The 22,502-nt window shown below is 43.9% G+C and overlaps 1 protein-coding gene across 2 annotated transcripts in view; it reads right to left on the bottom strand.

The window, feature by feature from the left end:
- The window catches only part of LOC145357537 (flotillin-2), a 114,110-nt gene that overhangs the window by 7,578 nt on the left and 84,030 nt on the right, over window positions 1–22,502 (bottom strand). For both annotated transcript variants that reach the window (XM_080210990.1, XM_080210988.1), the window contains exons 4-8: window positions 17,334–17,457; window positions 13,639–13,757; window positions 5,339–5,452; window positions 3,988–4,107; window positions 1,102–1,316 (exon numbers count right to left, since the gene is read on the bottom strand). In XM_080210990.1, coding sequence (XP_080067116.1) covers window positions 1,102–1,316; window positions 3,988–4,107; window positions 5,339–5,452; window positions 13,639–13,757; window positions 17,334–17,457 — 692 coding nt within the window. The remainder of the gene's footprint in view (window positions 1–1,101; window positions 1,317–3,987; window positions 4,108–5,338; window positions 5,453–13,638; window positions 13,758–17,333; window positions 17,458–22,502) is intronic.

Here is a 22,502-nt window from a genome sequence, read left to right as displayed (position 1 = left end):
GCGGTTTCTGTGACATCACGAGGTTTAAAATGTAGTTTTTAATTTACATCCAGCACTTTTTTTTAGTGAATCTATTTTCATAGAATCATAGAAACCTTCCAGTGGAGAAGGAGGCCATTTGGCCCATTGAATATCCCTGCTTAGTTACCCTGCTAAGCCCTCCAACCTATCACATCCTGGGACACTAAGGGTTAATTTAGCATATCCAACCAACCTAACCTGCACACCTTTGTACTGTGGGAGGAAACCGGAATACCCAGAGGAGACTCACACAGACACAGGGAGAATGTGCAAACTCCACACAGACAGTGACCCAAGTCAGGAACTGAACCCAGGTCCTTGGAGCTGTGAAGCAGCAGTGCTAACCACTGTGCCACCCATTTAGTGTGTGAGCTACATAATATATTAGCTGTACTGCCACACAGGATTTTTGGAGCAAGGCTCCACTGTTTATTATTACTGTTAACTTGAATTATAATGCTTTCTATACTATTTTGTAAGGCTTGTCATGCTTACCTACATAATGGTCCCTACACTTCAAAAATAATCATGGTATATGTCACCCTTTCAAATGTCCCTGAGAAGCAGAAACAAGCAGCTAACATGAACGGAAGTCTTTTGTCCAGTTAAATATTCAAAACTTGAAGTTTTAAAGAAAAATGTTTAGTAGCAATCAGAAACAATGTTCAAAACACAAGGTGAGGTAGTCTCGATGTAAGCTACTGCCTTGAATGGTGCTGGGGTATGTGGAGCACTTTGCATCTCTATGAACTTTCATCCCTGCTCACCCACACATGCAGATTCAATAAAGATACAAGGAGAATGGAACTGAGGGCAGGAGATGGAGTTCAGATAGAGATTGGCCAGGATCCAACTGAACTGCAAAACAGGCCCAAAAAGGTCATGTTCTAATGTTGTGTGATCCTGCTGAGATTGGGAACTCGTGTGAATCACACTCCATTACTAAACGTACTGTAGAACACAATAAAGATATTTCCTGTGATTTCAGTTGCATGATGTAGTTTCAACAATGTACAAGAGTAATACTGGGCAAAGGAAAGGGTAATAGAGACACAGAACACATCAAGGGGGTACACATACTTTTGCCCTTCTGCAATCTGCTGCATTCTGAAAGCTTCAGCCTCTGCTGGCCTCTTCACTGTCCCAATCAGTTCCTTGTCCATACGGGCTATTTCTTTCTCCTCAATGTCAATCTGCTTTTTGCGCTGGACCACCTCGATCTCTATTTCTTCCTGACGGATTTTCTGCTGCTCCTTGGCTCCCTGCAGCTCATAAGCCAGCTGAGCCTCCGCTTTCTAAATAGAGCCATGAAAATATAAGAGGAAGCATTAAGATAGCTCGATCCAGACAGCGACGCCAAAGCTTTAATCCTCAAGGTTAAAAATTAAGCTCAGACATTTATTTTCACATGTTTTTTGAAATTATATTGGGCACTGCTTTGTCCCATGCTCAGACAGTGGATGAATAACCTAATTCAAAGTCTGCTATCTACAGCGGAATTGTTCATTTTAAACAATGAATCTTCTCAGAAAACACATCTCCATTGAGAACTTATCCAGTGATAGTGGTACTCATCCTGAGTGGACATTTATCACCATTCCCACATCACTGAATTAAAATCCGAGAATTCTCTACCCAAAGACAACTTCATCACAAGGTCCATCACAACCTTCTAGCGGGCAACTAGGGATAACTAAGAAATGCTGACGTGCCAGCGATGTTCATATCCCAAGAACGGAGAGAGAGGAAAAATGTACTGAAGATCCCAGGTTTATTTCATGGTCATTGCTGGTTAAGCTGGTCTCAGCTGCGACTGCTATAGGGCAATAAATTTAACCTCAGTATCCCAGGTAAAGCAAAGGAGCAATGGCCCTACATTTGATCACTGCCCCACGGATTCCCATAAGATGTCCAATAAATGAGGGGTAAAACACTTAAGTGTGGTCATTTGCAGTACGGAGGAGGAGACCATGTGGAAATGCAGAGGGGTCAGGGAATCGGCACCTTCAGCAGAAAAGGGGAAGGGTCACAAAGCTGAAGGAAATGAAAATGAGTGGAAAAGGAAAGCCGATCTATTAGCCCTGACAGAAACAAAGACCTGCAGCAAACATGCCACATGCTGAAAAGTGCATTCCCAGCATTCCATTAAAGCTTACTAAATAGCTCAAATTTAAGTTTTATTCCCTTGGGTTCCATGAAAATTTTGCAATTCTCTTCCAGGTCTAAAACCCACTCAGCCCACTTTTACCGTGTTCCTTTCCTCAAATAAACAGCCATGATGGAGAGACATAAATCACGAGATTAGATCCAGATAAAGGCCTTTGACCTTTATTCTGCTATCAACACCTACTCTAGACTAATGCTTTGTTTCTTTACTACCATTACCACTCCTCTTTGCCTTTTACTCCATGACATCTTTTAATATTTAATCTCCTGTCCTTAACCACCGACCCCTTCCAACAGCATAAAACCCATCACATTTCTACACCTTTTTAGTTCTGAGGTTAGTTATATTGGAGTAGAAATGCTAACGTTTCTCTGCCATTTCTGTTGTTTTCTCTCAGAACTTTGTCTCCAGTCAAGGCCTTCAAATCCTTCCAGAGTGCCAACCTGCCTTCCCTGAACAACCCTCGTGCTGCTATTATTCTCAGGAATTCCTTCCATCTTGTCAATTGAGCTTTGTATAAAGAAATACACCTCAATGCTCCTCTTGAACTTGTCCCTCAAGTCCCTTGAACTTGTATCCTTAGTTGCCCTGATGTTTGTTTTTGGTTTGTTGCCTCTCACTGTTGAGTCAATGACCTTCGACATTCCATTTAAAGCTCATCAGGTTGACCCTCACTGCTCTACCGGAGACTCCTGGACCAGCCTCTCTGCCCTGCCCATACAGCCAGAGCGGCCTCTTTATGTCACTGTATGATCCTCTCCAGCTTCTTGTGCCTGGCAAGGCTGAAACATGGGATCCAATCACAAATTACCGAGAAGTTTTATGAAACCTTAGAGTACTGTGCACAAATCAGGTCAGCGTATCATAACAGAGTTTAGGAGGAGATGCAATAAAGATTCACAAGGAGACTCCTGGGAAGGGGCAGGTTTCTAACCGGGAAGGGGAAGATTGATGAATCAGATGATGAATAGACTGAGGTTCTTTCCTCCAGAACAAAGGCGGCAGACAGGTGAATAAATGCCTTTAAGATAATGAAGGGGTTTGATAGGGTGGATATGGAGGAAATGTCTTATCTTGTGGGACAGACCAAAATGAGAGCCATAAAGAAAGGATAACCAGTAATAAATCCAACAGGGGAGACTTCTTTATCCAGAAAATGATTAGACCGTGGAACTCTCAGAGGGAGCTAAAGGTCGAAGGGAAACCCCACCAGGGACTGTGGAGACTGCCATCCAACACAGAAGAGGCTTGTTCCACTGTCAGTAAAATGCAGGCAGGCCCAATAAAAAAAAGGCCTTGAGGTGAGCAGCTGATAAGCACCCAGTCCTGCAGATTAGCCCTCCCAATGCAGCTATTTCACTGCCAGCCCCACCCTCTGTTCTTGCTGCCCGAGTGTGGGCAGCAGCAAAATTCAGGCTTGTGTCACAGTGATGAACCCTGACAATATGTTGCAGTAAAAAGTTTCACAACACTAGGTTAAAGTCCAACCAGTTTATTTGACAGTAAACCCACAAGGTTTTGAAAACGCTATTCCTTTGTCAGGCACGCACACACACCTGACAAGGGAACAGTATTTCCGAAAGCTTGTGAGTTTACTACCAAATAAACCCGTTGGACTTTAACCTGGTGTTGTGAGACTTCTTACCGTGTTTACCCCAGTCCAATGCCGGCATCTCCACAATATGTTGCAGTGCCATTAGGACTGAATCATTTCTGACTTTCCCAGGATTCAGGACTCCCCAAACTCACGTTGTCACAGAGCAAGAGTCAACGGCAGTGGCAGTGGAAAGTAGACCTACTTTTATATTTATCTCCTGATTGAAGGATGCCTTCTGCATTTCGAAAGCCCGTTTTGAGTCAGCCATCTTGGTGTCAGCACTATATTTAACATCCATGGCTTCCTTCTTGCACTCGGCTTCCTGTGGAATTTGGGGTTGGAGGAAAAAAGAGAATAATCTAGATTTGACAGCCCCAATGAAACAAAACTCAAGCACAGAGTGACATTAAAACACAAATATGTTTTGAACATTAGGTAATAAGCAACTTGGTGCTAGCTCCCAATGGCTGAAATGGTTAACATCGTGATTAATTGAGTCACATGAGGTCTCAGCGACAGTTCTGGGTCCAAGGTGGGTTTGCTGTTCTCACCTGGTAATTGCCAGTGGTGCATGTATCTGTATCCGAGGAGGAAGGCGGGGAACCACAGCTCCCGCTCTCTCCGATGAACAGGTGAGACAGCAGCAGCACTGGGGCTCAGCTGCAAATATCCCCATGCTCACACCACCTTGTTCTCAACTTTCACCATCAAATTTGGTGCATCAGATATTTTCACTCAAATTATGATAACTAATCCTCCAGGAATTGAAGCGTAATCACCTGGACAACACCCAGGGGAAAAAAAAATCAGAAGGATTTTAAAAAATCATATCCTTTGAACAGTTAATCAGCACAGACGTTGTGGGGGTTTGGTCAGAGAGAAACTTATTCCATTTAACGGCAAGATGAATCCACCTGGGTAACAAAGATTCTACTCCCTTTCCAATTGGCCGTGACAAGGTTATAAACCTGGTGGGTGGGCCAATGACGGCAGTGGGAGTTGTCATGTGCTGATTGGGTGCATTCCTGGACCAGAGTTGGTAATGCTCGCTAAGAGTCAACATCTTAGGCAGAGGAGACGTGAAAGGGGAACAAAGGCAGACAGGAGTAGAAGCAAAAACAAAAGCACTAGTTCAGGCTGGAGGTGAATCCGAGGAAACTCGTGTCTCACTGCTCTTCAATCTGGAGAAACATTAACAATTCAGATACCACCAATCATGAGGGACAATTCAAATAAACTTGTTTAATTAATTCGTAACAACAAAAGCACTGGCAGGAACTGTTTGTAACCCATGTTATGGGCTTCTCTTGTCATTTTTCAATCTACAACAAAGACCTATCCAAGTGTCACTGATGAACACCCCAGATGAAGTCTGATTATTTTCAGACTGTTAGAAGCCAAACTCCCTGGATTTTTGGATTTGACACCATGTAAAAGAGTGAATCATGAATAGGAGTGATGCCTGTGCCCAGTGGCACTACTGCTGAAATGATCAGGCTTAATGCCACACTGATCCCAGAAACTTGGCAATTAATGATTTGTAAATCAGTTACCCGAATTCCAGCGTCTCTCTCAGCTTCTGCCACTCCGATCTCTGCATCCCTCTGCACCACCGCTGTCTGCGACTTCCCCAATGAGCTCAGATATTCCACTTTGTCATAGACATCCTGTAACACAAAGAGAACAAAGGAGTTTACTGGCACCTTGAACAGCCACTCATCAGAGAATAAAACATTTAATTGCAAGAATTACAATGTAGCTCATGTTGGCAAAAATCAACAATCGACAATGGTGAACATGTTGGGAAATGGCTCAGTGAAATAAAACGCTGGGTATGGATCTGCACAAGGAAATCCAGGCCTGCCATGAAAGAGCCTGAAATGATTTTACATTATAACTGTATTTTACTGTCATCTTTAAAAGTGGCCCTCCAATCTCTGAGGAGAATTCTGGCCAGAAATCTTGCGGGAGAATTGCACTCAGTGGCCAGAATTCTTTGACCTTGCCTGAGGCTGGGATTCTTCAGTCCCGTTGCAGTGAGTTGTGATTTGGCTGAGTGCCAAATTCTCCATTCTCATGGCAACGGTGGCGGGGCACGCAAAACTGGAGAACTCCGGCCAAAGTCTCTATTCTGTAGAGGCTACTCTACAGAATCGGCTGTGTGCTCCATTAACTGTGTGCGGGTGTGTTGTATTTTGTTTGAGTCCCTGACCCCTTTGATGTTACTCTTCTTCAAAAACATCTCACATTTATTCAATGCTTTTCACAACCACAGGACATCTCAAACTACAACCAATGAAGTACCTTTGACATACAGTGAGTGCAGTAATGTGGGAAACACACCAAGGAAATTACACACAGCTATCTTCCACACGAGCATCAACTTGATAATGAGGGCAGCACGGTGGCACAGTGGTTAGCACTGCTGCCTCTCAGCGCCAGGGACCTGGGTTCAATTCCGGCCTTGGGTCACTGTCTGTGTGGAGTTTGCATGTTCTCCCCGTGTCTGTGTGGGTTTCCTGCAGGTGCTCCAGTTTGCATCCACACTCCAAAGATGAGGTTAGGTTGACTGGCCATGGTAAATTGCCCGTTAGAGTCAGGGTGATTAGTAAGGTAAATATATGGGGTTGCAGGGGTAGAGCCTGAGTGAGATTGTAGTCAGTGCAGTCTCACTAGGCCAAATGGCCTCCTTCTGCACTGTAGGGATTCTACGATAATGACCAGTTCATCTGTTTTCAGTGTGACTGTGGGATGAATATCGGCCACGACAACCCTCCTGTTCTTATTAACATACAAATGAGGAGGACATGGTGAGAAATGGAGGACACAACAGGGGAAGAGGCAAGTTGGGGGCTACTTTGAAAGCAGAGTCAGAAATGGATTGCAAATTTAATCCAAACTCTTCTAAATTCCAGAGTGAAGTTAGGTTAAAATTTTCAAACTCAGAAACAATGCAATATTGGCATTGATGGAGCTTTTTCTGTATGAAAAATTCAGAGGAATCTGAAAAATGTCGTTACTGACAGGCCTGGGAAAACAACGAAGGAGCATCTTGCATAAGAATCACCATTTCCTGAAGGATATTCTGTGATGTGGATTGGCAAATCTTTAAAAGTCAAGACACCGTATTAATTTAAATTAGTGTTGCTCCACAGAGCATTTACGCTGCGCATGAAAAATGTTTCAATGGCTACTGTAAATGAAAGGAGTCAACCAGTGAATGTTGAGTAACAAAGCAAATTCCATTTACTTCTACACTGAACAAAAAGTCCCTCAGATTGTACGCCAGCACCTACCAAATTGCTTTCATCCCGACCATTTGGATAATGCAAGAGTCAAGCAGCTCTTGGTGTCTAACCCTTTCAGAATAGCAGTAATATTACTGCACCACAGGTAAGGGAACCAATTAGATTTCAAGTCAGAGAATTGCAGAAGTTAAATCATTCGAGGGTTTCACTATTTCTATTCAATGATAAGAAGTTGGCTCCGCTGGTCACACTTTCACCAAGTCACGTGGCTGTGGGTTCAGGCTCCACTCTCAGACCTATGCAAGGTGACACCTCAGATCAACACTCAGGGCACCATTCTTTAGAACAGGGGTCTCCAAACTACAGCCCCCAGGCCACATCCGGCCCACAGCGGGCCACATCCGGATCAGAGTTTGGAGACCGCTGCTTTAGAAGATGTGGCTAAACTGATCCTTTGTTTTGTCTGCTTTGCTCAGCAGATGTTGGAAACCCCATGAAATAAATCTCAGTGTCAAAGAACAAAGAGAAGTACAGCACAGGAACAGGCCCTTCAGCTCTCCAAGCCTGTGCCGATCATGGTGCCCTAACTAAACCAAAAAAACTTTTGTCCTTACTCGGTATGTACCCTTTTATTCCCTCCCGATTCATGTACCCATCTAGATGCCTCTTAAATATTGCTAATGTGTCTCCTTCCACCACCACCTCTGGTAGCGCATCCTGGTCAACATTTCTCCCATTAAAATAATACTTAATGCTTTCTCACAGTGGAGCTGGCAATCACAATTATCAAGGACAAATTACTGCAGATGCTGGAACCTGAAACAAAAACAGAAAATGCTGGAAAAACTCAGCATGTCTGTGGACAGAGAATAGAGCCAATGTTTTGAGTCCAGATGACCCTACGTCACAGCTCTGACAAACAGTCATCCAGACTTGAAATACTAGCTCTGTTCTCTCTCCACAGATGCTGTCAGACATGCTGAGATTTTCCAGCGAATTCTGTTTCTGTATTATTAAGGACAGTTCTTTTGTCATGAAACATGAAATGTGTATTTCTTTTCAAGTGAGTGTTATGATGTGGAGATGCCAGCGTCAGACTGCAGTAGGCACAGTAAGAAGCCTCACAACACCAGGTTAAAGTCCAACAGGTTTATTTGGTAGCACGAGCTTTCGGAGTGCTGCTGATTCACTACTCACCTGATGAAGAGGTAGTGCTCTGAAAGCTCATATACCAAATAAACCTGTTGGACTTAACCTGGTTTTGTGGGACTTCTTACTGAGAGTTATGAAATAATCAGACGAAAGGTATTACACACCCCCAATATTTATAAATGCAAGCGCAACAAATAGTGTGTTACGTCTGAAAATATAAAACCAAAACCTCTCACTACATTCTTAACATGGTTTTAAAATTTCAGTCTAAAAATAACATTGCTCCAGAGAGTTGCACGGAGATGAGTGAATGAGTGCTACTAATATCACAAGCTTCATAGAGAGGGAAGCGAGAGTGTATGTTAAAATAAATGGCTGCATGATAAAGAACTGCAGCAGGCGACGGTGCAGAGGGACCTCGGGGTCCTTGTGCATGAGTCGCAAAAACCCAGCCTGCAGGTGCAGCAGGTGGTCAGGAAGGCGAATGGGATGCTGGCCTTCATCGCGAGGGGGATTGAATATAAAAGTAGGGAGGTCTTGCTGCGGCTGTATAGGGCATTGGTGAGGCCGCAGCTGGAGTACTGTGTGCAGTTTTGGGCGCCGTACTTATGCAAGGATATTTTGGCCTTGGAGGGAGCGCAGAGGAGGTTTACTAGGCTGATGCCAGAGCTGAGGGGGTTGAGCTATGAGGAGAGGCTGAATAAATTAGGCTTGTACTCGTTAGAGTTTAGAAGAATGAGGGGAGATCTCATTGAGACGTATAAGATTATGAATGGGATGGATAGGATAGAGGTGGAGAGACTCTTCCCGCTCAGAAAGGATAGTAGGACAGCCTCAAGATAAAGGGGGGGTGGTTTAGAATGGAGTTGAGGAGGAACTTCTTCACTCAAAGGGTGGTGAATCTCTGGAATTCTCTGCCCGTTGAAGTGGTGGAGGCTACCTCGCTAAATATTTTTAAGACGCGGGTTGATGGGTTTTTGATAAGAGAGGGGATTGAGGGTTATGGGGAGAGGGCGGGAATGTGGAACTGAGCCACGACAGATCAGCCATGATCTTATTGAATGGCGGGGCAGGCTCGAAGGGCTAGTTGGCCTACTCCTGCTCCTATTTCTTATGTTCTTAAATTGCCTCCTGCTACACAATCTTGTGACTCACTGAATATCATAGGGCATATAAAATCCATTTTATGAGTCTGCCTTAAAATTCCCACCCCACTTGTAGTTCTTTTGAAACAAACTGTATATAGGGTACATGAGATCTTGATGGAAAACGTGACTGGGTATTCCCACTTGCACCTTTTCAGATGCACTTACGGGAAGCAGAGTAAACACATGAAGGAGAAAAGAACAGAGAAATAAATTGATGGTGTTAGATGAAGAGAGGTGGGAAGAGTGAAGCGAATAACTGCAGAAACTGACCATTCTATATGTACCTGATTACAGGTTCCCCAATCAGTCAGCAGCATGGGCACACTGAACCTGGGGGTGTTCCCACCTCTGAACTTTATGGAGTTAGCTGATCTCAATCAGGAAGGTGCAGGCTGAACCATGGGCAATCCCAGAGCCTAAAAACATCCGGCAACCACTGATAGACTTTACACTATTCTGGGTCGCAGGTTGGACAGTCTTAACTGTAACACTCCCCATGTTAATTTAGCCTGCTGACACACATCAAGGTTTTTATATGACTGAAGTATGGTCGAGTGCAGTACTGAGGGAGCACTGCATGCTCAGAGGTGCCATCATTCTGGTGACACATTAAACAACTGAGGCCTGTCTGACCTCTCAGATGTAAATGATCTCACACCACAAGAACTGGAGTGTGGTGATTTGGAGATTTTCACAGTAACTTTATTGCAGTATTAACGTAAGCCTACTTGTGACACTAATAACAAATAAGCTTTTTTATTGCAGCAGGACCCGAGGTTCTTGAAACGACTCACTTTCTCTAAGTCTTCACCCATTATCTTCACTCTGATCTTTTTCTCTAGGCTAAAGCCGACAGTCCATAATATTGGGTCTTTGGTTGACTGATCTTCCTACTCATCTAATTAGATACTTACATAGAAACGTAGAAAAACTACAACACAGTAGAGGCTCTTTGGCCCACAAAGCTGTGCCGAACATGTCCCTACCTTAGAGATTACTACGCTTACGTATAACCCTCTATCTTACTAAGTTCCACGTACTGATCTAAAAGTCTCTTAAAAGACCCTATTGAATCCACCTCCACCACCGTTGCCGGCAGCCCATTCCACCCACCCATCACTCTGAGTGAAAAACTTACCCCTGACATCTCCTCTGTACCTACACCCCAGCACATTAAACCTGTTTCTTCTTGTGGCAACCGTTTCAGCCCTGGGAAAAAGCCTCTGACTATCCACTCGATCAAGACCTCTCAACATCTTACAGACCTCTAACAATCACCCCTCATCCTTCGTCTCTCCAAGGAGGAAAGGCCAAGCTCCCTCAACCTATCCACATATAGCATGCTCCCCAATCCAGGTAACATCCTTGTAAATCTCTTCTGCATCCTTTCTATGGCCTCCATGTCCTTCCTGTAATGAGGCGACCAGAACTGAGCACAGTACTCCAAGTGGGGTCTGACCAGGGTCCTATATAGCTGCAACATTATCTCTCGACTCCTAAACTCAATTCCTTGATTGATGAAAGCCAGTACACCATACGCCTTCTTAACCACAGCTTCAACCTGCGCAGCTGCTTTGAGCGTCCTATGAACTCAGACCCCAAGATCCTTCTGATCTTCCACACTGCCAAGAGTCCTACCATTAATATTATATTCTGCCATCCTATTTGGCCTGCCAAAATGAACCACTTCACACTTATCTTGGTAGAACGCCATCTGCCACTTCTCTGCCCAGTCTTGCATCCTATCAATGTCTCGCTGCAACTTCTGACATCCCTCTACACTATCCACAACACCTCCAACCTTGTGTCATCAGCAAACTTACCAACCCATCTCTCCACTTCCTCATCCAGGTCATTTGTAAAAATCACACAGAGTAAGGGTCCCAGAACAGATCCCTGGGGCACTCCACTGGTGACTGACCTCCAAGCAGAATATGACCCATCTATAACCACTCCTTGCCTTCTGTGGGCAAGGCAGTTCTGGATCCACGAAGCAATTTCCCCTTGGATCCCACACCCCCTCACTTTGTCAATAAGCCGTGCATAGGGCACCTTATCAAATGCCTTGCTGAAGTCCATATATACTACATCCACTGCTCTTCCTTCATCAATGTGTTTAGTCACATCTTCAAAAAATTCAATCAGGCTCGTGAGGCATGATCTGCCTTAAGGCTGACTATTCTTAATCACATTATACCTCTCCAAATGTACATAAATCCTGCCCCTCAGGATCTTCTCCATCAACTTACCAACCACTGAGATTAGATTCACTGGTCTCTAACTTCCAACTCACTGGTCTATAATTGATAATGATACTTGATCACATTCTCATCCCCACCACACAGCTCAATGTCATCTGCAAACATGATCTAATATTATTGCTAGACTATCAATCCAGAAACTCAGCTAAAGTTCTGGGGACCTGGGTTTGAATCCCACCACAGCAGATGGTGGAATTTGAATCCAGTAAAAAAAAACAACTGGAATTAAGAATCTACTGATGACCATGAAACCGTTGTCAATTGTCAGAAAAACCCATCCAGTTCACTAATGCTCTTCAGGAAAGAAAATCTGTCATCTTTATCTGGTCTAGCCTATATGCAACTCCAGAGCCACAACATTGTGGTTGATTCTCAACTGCCCCTCTGAAATGGCCTCGTGAGACACTCAGTTGTATCAATGACTACAAAATTTCAGGTGGGCTGCAGCATCTCAAGAAGGCAGCTCACCACCACTTCTCAACTGCAACTAGGGATGGGCAATAAATGCTGGCCAGCTAGCAACGCCTCCCACGAATAAAAACAAAATCGTTGACCCTGGCGCTTCGTCTCACTTGCTTGATTATAAACATCCATGACTATCTGGAAGAAAGGCCTCAATGCTGGTCCTTGGTGCAATCTGAATCACCTACATCCTGCAACTGTAATCCGTGCCACAGCCCAGCAGAAATGGAAGTTAATCTAGCCCTTTGCAAGGAAAAGAGAGGCAATCCAGAAACAAAAGGGAAGCACAACTCCAAGAAGAAAGCACTCGCCTACAGCAGAAGTCTACAACAGAGTGCTGTTTAAACATGGCCTCTTCAGTTTCCCCCTCCCACACTACACATCCTTTCCTCCAAATGCACCACTTTGCAGCCAAGAAGGTAGGCAGGCCATCTGCTTCCAAGATTCTGCCAATGCCATTCTAATTGAGCACATGGAGATATTCAAACTGTAGCCTGGGCGTACCAACAGTCTGTGTGTGGAAACAGCTTGTCTTCATTTGCTGTCTCCCCCTCAGACTGACTGATTCAAATCAATAGCACAGCGTGGGAAGTTCTGTCATTTAAATGCAAGCATACCACAAACTACTTTCCTTTAAAAAAAACAAAGTATCAGCCTTCACCCCTGATCACAGCAATTTGCAGGACAAATACAAAAATTACAAGTGGAGAGATACAAAAAAAACATACAAAAAGCTAATGGAATATTGGCCTTTATCTCCAGGGGGCTGTAATACAGGGGATGGAAGTCAGGTTACAATTATATAACACTTCGTTTGGACTCCATCTGGAGTAGAATTTTTGGTGCCTTTGGAAGGATATTGGAGCAACACAGATTCACCTGAATGATACCTGGGCTAAAATGTTTAATTTATGAGGACAGATTGCATCGGCTAGGTCTGCATTCTATTGAATATAGGATATCAAGGTGGGATCTAATTGAGATGGGTTTAAGGCAGTGAAAGGATTTGATAGAGTACAGAGAGAGAAACTATTGCCTCTGGTATGGGGGTCCAGAGCAAGAGGCCAGAAGCTTAAAATTAGAGCTAGGTTGATCAGAGGTGATGTCAGGAAGCACTTCTTCATACAAAAGGTAATGGAAATCTGGAATTCTTCCTTCTCAACACCCCCTCCCCCCCCAAAAAAAAAGCTGTTAGGTCTGGAGGAGGGGGAGGCAAATTGAAAATTTCAAACCTGAGATTGTTAGATTTTTATTGGGCAACAGCATAATGGAACACAGAACCAAGCAGATAGATGGAATCAAAACTGCAGGTCAGCCACAGCCTAACTGACTGATGCAATAGGTTCCAGAGGCTGAATGGCCATATTTTGTTTCCATGGTCCCATTCTAAACAGAAGGAGTGCCAGATCCCAACACAGCAAATATTCAACATGTTTAATCCATTTATCTCATTATCTGATCATTGCAAACCTTGATCCAGCTGTTGCTGGGAGCTTTTTGAATTCATTAAAAATGAAAAGCAAGTGAAACTAAAGTTGGCCGCAGATAAATGTGCGCTGGAAGTATGTTTCTTATTTTTAACCTTGATGGTGAAACTGAGGATCTCGATTCCCATGCGGCCCACATCAGGAGCAGCTACCTCACGCACCAGCTGGGCAAACTGATCTCGGTCCTGATAGATTGCTTCAACGGTCAGTGTTCCTGTGGGAGCAAAACAGAAGTTAATTCACCCCAATGAATCCGGAAGTTTACAGACTATTCCTCTGGATTTGGGGGGGGGGGGGGGGGGGCGCAGGGGGCATTCATCACTCTGCAACTCCATGAGGGATTTAAGATTTATTACAAGGTTAAGATAACAAAATGCCTACAGCATAAGACACTGGAGCAGAATTAGGCCACTCGGCCCATCGGGTCTGTTTTACCATTCAATCGTGGCTGATTGAATGACGGAGCAGACTCAATGACTGAAGCACAACAAACTTGAAGTCACAATTAAATAAAAGGCTTTTGCCATTACTTCAGTGTTTGTATAGTGGATGGAGAGGACGCAGACTACGGATAGGGGAGGCACTGAGTTGAACTGAGCTCAGCTGCTCTGCTCAGTTACTGAGAGTTGTGCCCAGGGGCCAGGGCATCGACTAAAAGCTGTTGCACATCTCAGCAAAAAGTGCAGGAACAAATCAGAGGGGAGCAAGCAGCCCACGCAGACCCTTACAGGAGATCAGACATGTTCTCTCTCCCTTCGGAATAACCACAAAAACCCCAAGTCCGATGATTTGCACAAATCTCACTTGTTCAGGATTGGGTAGGAATAAAGTTAATCATACTGTAGCAGACAGATAATTCATTTCAATTACTGTGCTTTTTCTTGCCTTCACTAACAACCTCACCTCAAAGATGAATTAGCTTTGATATGATTCTGGAATGCTGAACTAGCGTGAGAGTAGATTCAAAGTGAATCTGTCAAAGTTTAAATGATTGGGCTGATATAAAATCTCATGGAAATTGGAAGCCAAGTAGAAACAAAATGTGTACAATTTGGGTCACGATAAAAAGGTAGAATGCAAGAATCCCAACCTTGCTTGAGATTCAGAAGGTTGCAGATTCAAATCCCATTCTGGAAGCTGATGCTAGCAGTGCAGTGCTGAGGGAGTGCTGCACTGTCAGAGGCCCTGACCCCCAGATAGTTGAGGCCCCTTTCAATGATTCTATGTTAAAGAGTTTGCACGTTCTCCCCATGTCTCCACGGATTTCCTCTGAGTGCTCCGGTTTCCTCCCACAGTCTGAAAGATGTGCTGGTTAGGTGCTTTGGCCATGCTAATTGTCCCTCAGTGTACCCAAACAGGCGCCGAAGTGTGGCAACTAGGCGAATTTCACAATAATTTCATTGTAGTGTTAATGTAAGCCTACTTGTGATACTAATAAATAAACTTAAACTACTGATCATTGAGCTGTTTTATTATTGATATCTGTAAAGTGTGCATTGTGAAAAACATTTTTTGAATTAAATTTTAAATTGATTCTCACACTGCTTGTGACAGGGGATTTTTTCTTTAAATTTTTTTTAAAGGGGAAACTCAATCCCATGACAAAAATCTATGCCCATGGCGTAGGAATCCTCTGTCCCATGTTCAGAAGTCAGCAAGGTTATTTTGGGAAAAACGCAGCTGTAACCCTGCAGCCTATGACGTTTAGTCTAAATACTACTGGTCTCCTATCGAAAGAGGCTTGTTCAGCTCAGGCCAGCTGCTCATTCCAGGGGAGTTCAGTGATGTGCATCACAAAGTAGGCAGTCATGTTCACTAGTATCTGATCAAACACGATGGAGGTTAAGTGTGGACAAGAAAGCTAATAATGTTGCAAAATGCCCATTATTGGTAGATTTTCTTTCAATATAGTCTCACCCACTGCATTAAAGAAAGAGACTATTTAATAGCACTTTACATAGCCACCGGATATCTCAAACTATTGCATGGACAATGAACTTCTGAAGTGCGGTTGCTGTTGTAATGTAGGAAGCGTGGCAGTCAATAGATTCACAGCAAGCTCCCACAAATAACAACATGATAATGTTTTGTGATGTTGACTGAGGGATAAATACTGACTTGGAGATTGGGTTAACTTCCTTGTTTTTCTTCAAAATAGTGCCATGGGGTTTTTGTTTACATTCACCCGCAAGTAGTTCCATTGGATCACAGTCGTGTCTCACCCAAAAGACAACTCCTCTAACAGTGCGGCACTGCCTCAGTACCAAACTGGAGTGGCAGCTTTGATCTTTGTGCTCAAGAACTGGAATGGGACTTGAATTCAAAACCTTGAGAGCCAGAGGCAAGTGTGCTAAGTCATGGCTGACACGAAAGTGCCACTGATACAGTGCAAGAATACATCAACTTTAAAAGGTCCATGTATTCTCAATGTACGAAAGATGCCTCCTACCTACAGTGCTCCTGGAGTTGAATTGCTGATCCAACTCCCACTATCCTCCCCTATCCTTTGGGGAATGGAGTTGCAGAGAGATGTAGCCAAACAAGAGGCACAATGTGTTCAAACTGGTGAGCCTGGTTGTAAGAGGGAAAACGCGCATGGCCCTTTTCACTGCTCACAGTGCTTGCACTCAAAGTGGTTACAGTCCCTGCAAATGATGGCACGTCAGCCAACACTTATAGTGGGCTAATTACATTAACACCACTACGTGGGCAATAAACAACGAGGACTGTATTACATATGTGTCAAATAGAGGTGGTCCACTTTGGTAGGAAGAATGGTAGGAAGGACTATTACTTACGTGGCGAAAAACTGCAGCAGGCGACGGTGCAGAGGGACCTCGGGGTCCTTGTGCATGAGTCGCAAAAACCCAGCCTGCAGGTGCAGCAGGTGGTCAGGAAGGCGAATGGGATGCTGGCCTTCATAGCGAGGGGGATTGAATATAAAAGTAGGGAGGTCTTGCTGCAGCTGTATAGGGCATTGGTGAGGCTGCAGCTGGAGTACTGTGTGCAGTTTTGGGCGCCGCACCTGCGCAAGGATATTTTGGCCTTGGAGGGAGTGCAGAGGAGGTTTACTAGGCTGATACCGGAGTTGAGGGGGTTGAGCTATGAGGAGAGGCTGAATAAACTAGGCTTGTACTCGTTAGAGTTTAGAAGAATGAGGGGAGATCTCATTGAGACGTATAAGATGATGAATGGGATGGATAGGATAGAGGTGGAGAGACTCTTCCCGCTCAAAAAAGACAGTAGGACTAGGGGGCACAGCCTCAAGATAAAGGGGGGGCGGTTTAGAACGGAGTTGAGGAGGAACTTCTTCACTCAATGGGTGGTGAATATCTGGAATTCTCTGCCCGTTGAAGTGGTGGAGGCTGCTTCGCTAAATATTTTTAAGAAGCGGGTTGATGGGTTTTTGATAAGAGAGGGGATTAAGGGTTATGGGGAGAGGGCGGGAAAGTGGAACTGAGCCACGACAGATCAGCCATGATCTTATTGAATGGCGGGGCAGGCTCGAAGGGCCAGATGGCCTACTCCTGCTCCTATTTCTTATGTTCTTATGAATTGCTGGCAAAGGACTGGGGTAAGCACAGTAAGTAGACTCACAACACGAGGTTAAAGTCCAACAGGTTTATTTGGTAGCACGAGCTTTCTGAGTGCTGCTCCTTCATCAGGTGAGTGAACACCTGATGAAGCAGCAGCACTCCGAAAGATTTTTTTTAATGGAGGGAGGTGTGGGGGTGAGGGTGAGGAGCAGCGCGCTTGTGAGAATTTAAAGTAACTCAAATCCACAAGTTACCCAAGATAGCTCGGAGATGTCCTTCCAGGGTTTGTAACACCACACTTTTGGTCTCTTGGACACTTTTCCCCAGGAACTGCTCACACGCCACAGCTAACAGCTCCAACTCGGTCATTACCTTCACCTGCATGTAAGGAGCACAATATAAAACAACAGCACATGACAGCTATAGAACACTCTTAATACTTTAAGGCTATTAGCAGAGGCAGGTATTAAAATTTAGGATTAAATTAAGACTACAGTTATCTAATACTTCTAAAGATTACTAAAAGCAGGTGTTAAAATTTGCAGGATTGCACCATGAAAGCAGATTAGCACGCAAAAAAAAACAAAAGCATATGCAAATGTGAACAAAAATCACACTGATGCAAAAAGCAACAAAACAGTATTTGCACCCTGCAATACTTCAACTTGGCAACATGGACAGCGAAATGAACTTGAGTAACTCAAAAATGGGATTTTGTTTCCGACCATCTGATAGACTGGGATATTCAGATTTGTCCATCACCTCGTGAATTTCAGTTTGTCGACATTGCTAAATGAAGTTGTTGCAGGATTCAGAGGCAAAACACTTCTTTTAAAAATTTACTTGAAAATGTGAATTTGACAAGCTTGAATGAAGGTCTCACCAGCACATGCACTTGTGTGAATCACATCACCACATACTTCACATCAAAGCAAGTCCAAAATGGGACAAAATGGCATGCAGTTTTGACCATCACGGTCTAATTGGCAAAATAATTCTTAAAAAAGCAAAATGTGGAGTTGACAATGAGGGAGGTATGGAGTGGGAGGGGGAGGTGGGAAGGGGAAGAGTCGCATGTGGAAGGGCTGGAGAAGTCCAAGGAATTATAGAGCAAGGGAGCATGTGAAAAATGCCCCAGTTTTACAGCACTGCTGTGGGAACCGAATCACAAGTCATTTAATTTCCAAGGGCAAATATCAAAGGAAAGGTAATGCCAAACAGATCTACCTTCTCAATATACACGACTGAACCACTTGCGGATAACAGTTGAAAAGAATTACAGGTAGCCTCAATCACATGGGCTGATACTTCCCTCCTGCGTTTCAGAGCGGGGGGGAAAATGTTCATAACCAACTTAGAATTAGTTAAGATCCTCTCTCCAGTCTGGAAGGTGGCAGAGTATAACTGTTCTTTTTAGTCAGGTTCTACGACCAGAGAGTTCAAGGGGAGCCTAAAGACAAAAGACATCTATACCAAAACAAACTACAACCCAGACCACGGGTACATCCCATCCAGAAACAACAAGCTGGCATCTGGATGATCCAGCAAGCATGATCGAAGGTCTTGCCAACAGCAGCACCACTGACAAGTTCAGTGGCACCACCTTCCCACTTCCAGCCTGTCTTGTGTGTGTCTAACTACAGTGCACGCTGGTGCAGTTTACCTCTGCTATTGGAAGGAGACGAAAGCTCTCTTGACAAGAGTAGCAGCTGGTGGCCATGACCGTGATGCTAATAATGAGCCAAGTAGCCTCCTGAATATCTGACTGGATACTGAGATTTCACTCACTCACTCTCTCCTTCCTCCACTCCATGCCAGAGCTTTCCTCTCTTCTCACCTTCATGGGGATAGGGCCTGAATGGGATCGTTGCCGGTGCAGGCTCGATGGGCCGCATAGCTCAATTCAGCATTGTAGGGATTCAATGATTTACCCTAGTTCCTGCTGTCACTCTTCTCCCCTCAGCATTTTAACATTGTTCACCCCTTGTTTTGCATTGAAGCATTTCAGCCTGTTAATCATGTCTCTCAGTAGACCAAAGAGAAACAGAAAGAATTGCATTTCTATAGCACCTTTCATGACTTCTGGTCAACCCAAAGCACTTTTACAGTCTTTGGTGTATTTGTGAAGTAAAGTCACTGTTGCAATGTAGGAAACACAGTAAGAAGTCTCTCAACACCAGGTTGAAGTCCAACAGGTTTATTTGGTAGCAAACGCTACCAGCTCCACACCATACAACGTAGGAAATACAGCAGCCAAATTGTGCACAGCAAGCTCCCACAATCTTCATGAAATTTTGTGATGTTGATTGAGAATAAATATTGACCATAACACTGGTTGTTTGAAGTATTCCAAAGAGTCTTTTACATTCACCATAGGGCAGATGGAGCCTTGGTTTAATTTTTCAATCAAAAGGTGGCTCTCTGACAGTGCAGCACTCCCTCAGTACTGAATCAGACTGCTAACTTGGAGCTTTTTAAGTGTGCTATCCACCGAGTTACAGCTCACATACTCCACTTCCAGCTGACATGACAGCTTCCATCCCCTCACTCTCTTGTCTAGTGCACAGTAGTATTCTGTGCTCCTTCCTGCCCCAGTGGACCAACGCACTCTACTCCATTCTGCCTTCCTCCCCTTCAGTGCTAGCCTCTAACTCCAACCCCTGCGTCCAAGTTCTGCAGTATGGATTTTGACGAGTGCTTTGGAAGAAAACACTGTTTTTGCAAACCTATTGAGAGATCAGGAAGCGTTATTTACATCATACAGCGGGACTGCAAACCCAGACAAACATTGCCATGGTCAAACAGGAGACAGGAAGATCAGCTAACTGCTGAGAAGGATGAACCTCCCAGAGGATGTGGGTCACTAGTTCTGGGGATCTGTAAAATAGAAACTTTGCCACTGCCCTGACCAGGATTAGAGAAAGTCAGCTCCAACCAGACAGCCTGTAAATACTCAGGTAAATATTTTGAGAAGATTTTTATTTTGGAATGTTAAAGTGCCTGGATATTCTGATGCCTAATTCATCTCTTATTCATCTATTGTTTTCTCTGCTGCTACTGGGCTCCAGTAACTGGAGTATTCTACCCTTTTCCCACAGAGCACCAAATAGCAGTCCTCTCTCTGCCCAGTAAGAAATATCTCAACACCAGGTTGTAGTCCAACAGGTTTACTTGGTAGCAAACAGGTTTACTTGGTACCACTAGCTTTTGAAGCGCTGCTCCTTCATCAAGTGAATAGGAGTTCGGATCACAAACAGGGCATGTAAAGACATAAACTGTCACATTGTCTGTACCTTTAAGTCTTGATTAGCTGTGAAGACTCACATTCCAATCATTATTCATGTAAATTGAGTTTGTGCCTTTAAATGCCCTGTTTGTGATCAGAACTCCCACTCACCTGACAATGGAGTAGCACTCTGAAAGCCAGTGGCGTTTGCTACCAAATAAACCTGTTCGACTTTAACCTGATGTTGAGACTTCTTACTGTGTTTACCCCAGTCCAACGCCAGCATCTCCACATCGTGACTCTCTGCCCTGCAGGGAATGATTGCAACTCCACTCCATGTTTCAGTCTTGGTGCAACTCAGATGGAGTTGGGATGATCTTATCTACCTCATATTTCACTCGTCCAAGTGTTAATTGCTGTAGTTTATTTTTACGTAAATACTTAACACTTCAATGGTCACCCAGAGCCTTCATCCTATGATGCACTAAAACATAATCTGATCCAGTTATTAGCAATGGAAAAGCTCTTTGTCTCTACAGTTTCGTTATGGTCTCGTATTTCAATTTCTAATATTATTCAATCAATTCTAATTTGGTTTTGAATCACTTTGCTATTTTGCAATGTGACATTTAAGGAAGTGGGTGGCCTATTCATAAGGGAATATTTCAATTGCCTAAGTGTTTTTGTATTTGATAACTCAATTTTAAACTGCAGGCAGTTTCTAATGAGCTGATTAAAGAGATCCGATTTCCTGATCTTAGTCTTGTCACTATGCTCAATACAGGCAGGAGGGCAGCAATGACTAAACCACAGAGAATCACAAGGTGGGAGGTAGAGGAAGTCAAAAGAATGATTATAGCATGGAAGGAGGCCATTCAGCCCATTGTGGGCATCGTGTAGAAACTGACCTCACCAGCTCACTCTGGCACACATCGTAATGACAGGCATCAGTAACTCTGGAGAGAACTGAGACATGCGCTGTTAACCTCAGCTCATCCAAAACTCTGCTGCCCATTTCCTAACTCTCATTCACTTCATCACTCCTGTGCTCACTGAACTACAGTAGCTCTCTGTCTAGCAATGCCTCAATTTCAAAATTCTCACCCTTGATTTTAAATCCTCCTGCCATGGCCTTGCCTCCTCCTCCAGCCCTTCAACTAAAGTTCCTGCTAAGCTGTACAGCAGCTGAGAAGTGCTCTCCAGGCTTTGCTCTGGGATAACTGCATTGTGTGCACTGAAGGTGCTAGATAAATGCAAGTTGTTGCCGATTTATAATCGATTGGGTAAAGGTAAAATGAGAGCTGCAGAAAGACAAGAAGGGGAAGTAGAGAAACTGGCTTGACCACTATGAAGTTTGTTTTCTTTTAACAATTTTATTCTTAAATTGAAGAATTTTTAATATCAATAGGGTATAAGACAATTAAAATAGCTCTACTATTTTTACCTAGTCAGCTCTGGCCTGGAATGTGACTGCTCACTTGTCTTGCTACAAATAGTATTACATAGTGCCAGACGAACAGGATAAATTGGCAAGTGGTGAGGAAATGAAAACACAGACCAATTTTAAGGCACAATTAACTTCCAGGCAACTATTTGAATGACTTGGCAATTATCTGGAGCTGCACAATATGCTGGACCCCCGGGAAAAATACAAACAAAAACTATAGAAAGTTTCACTGCGGAACATTTGTGTCAAATTAAATAATGTGGAATTTGGATTGTACAGAAGTACAGATGATACATTTAGAACAGCACCAAGATGGGAGATATTTACCATATCTCACTCTAATTCAATTGATTACCTGGAGGTTAATGGTGCTTTTGAATTAGTCCAATTTTGTCATTCCCCATACATACTCACCACCTCCCCCACACATACAGATACAGACACACACACCCACACACAGACACACAGTTTTTAAACCATCTTCTGGCACTATGCATTCTCTTCTGATTTTGAACAATCAATCAACGTCTCCCTTACTCTTTGCAAGCTGATTCATGCTACCAGTAGCTCTCCACTATCTTGACCTTCACGTGAGCTCAAACAACAACTTCTGGGATGCTGCTTGATCACTTATGGGCATCACATTGGAATCTGACCCTGTCCGCACACTTGCATTGCCCAACAATTACCGGTCAGATAATGACCAAGAAATTGGGGTGGTGGAGGGAGGGGCAGTACGCACCACTGGGT

This window comes from Carcharhinus amblyrhynchos, chromosome 23 (assembly GCF_965287045.1).
Source record: "Carcharhinus amblyrhynchos chromosome 23, sCarAmb.v2.hapA, whole genome shotgun sequence".
In the NCBI taxonomy this organism is placed as follows: domain Eukaryota; kingdom Metazoa; phylum Chordata; class Chondrichthyes; order Carcharhiniformes; family Carcharhinidae; genus Carcharhinus; species Carcharhinus amblyrhynchos.
The sequence above is the reverse complement of the archived record's forward strand: the minus strand, read 5'-3'. Positions and strand labels throughout refer to the sequence as shown.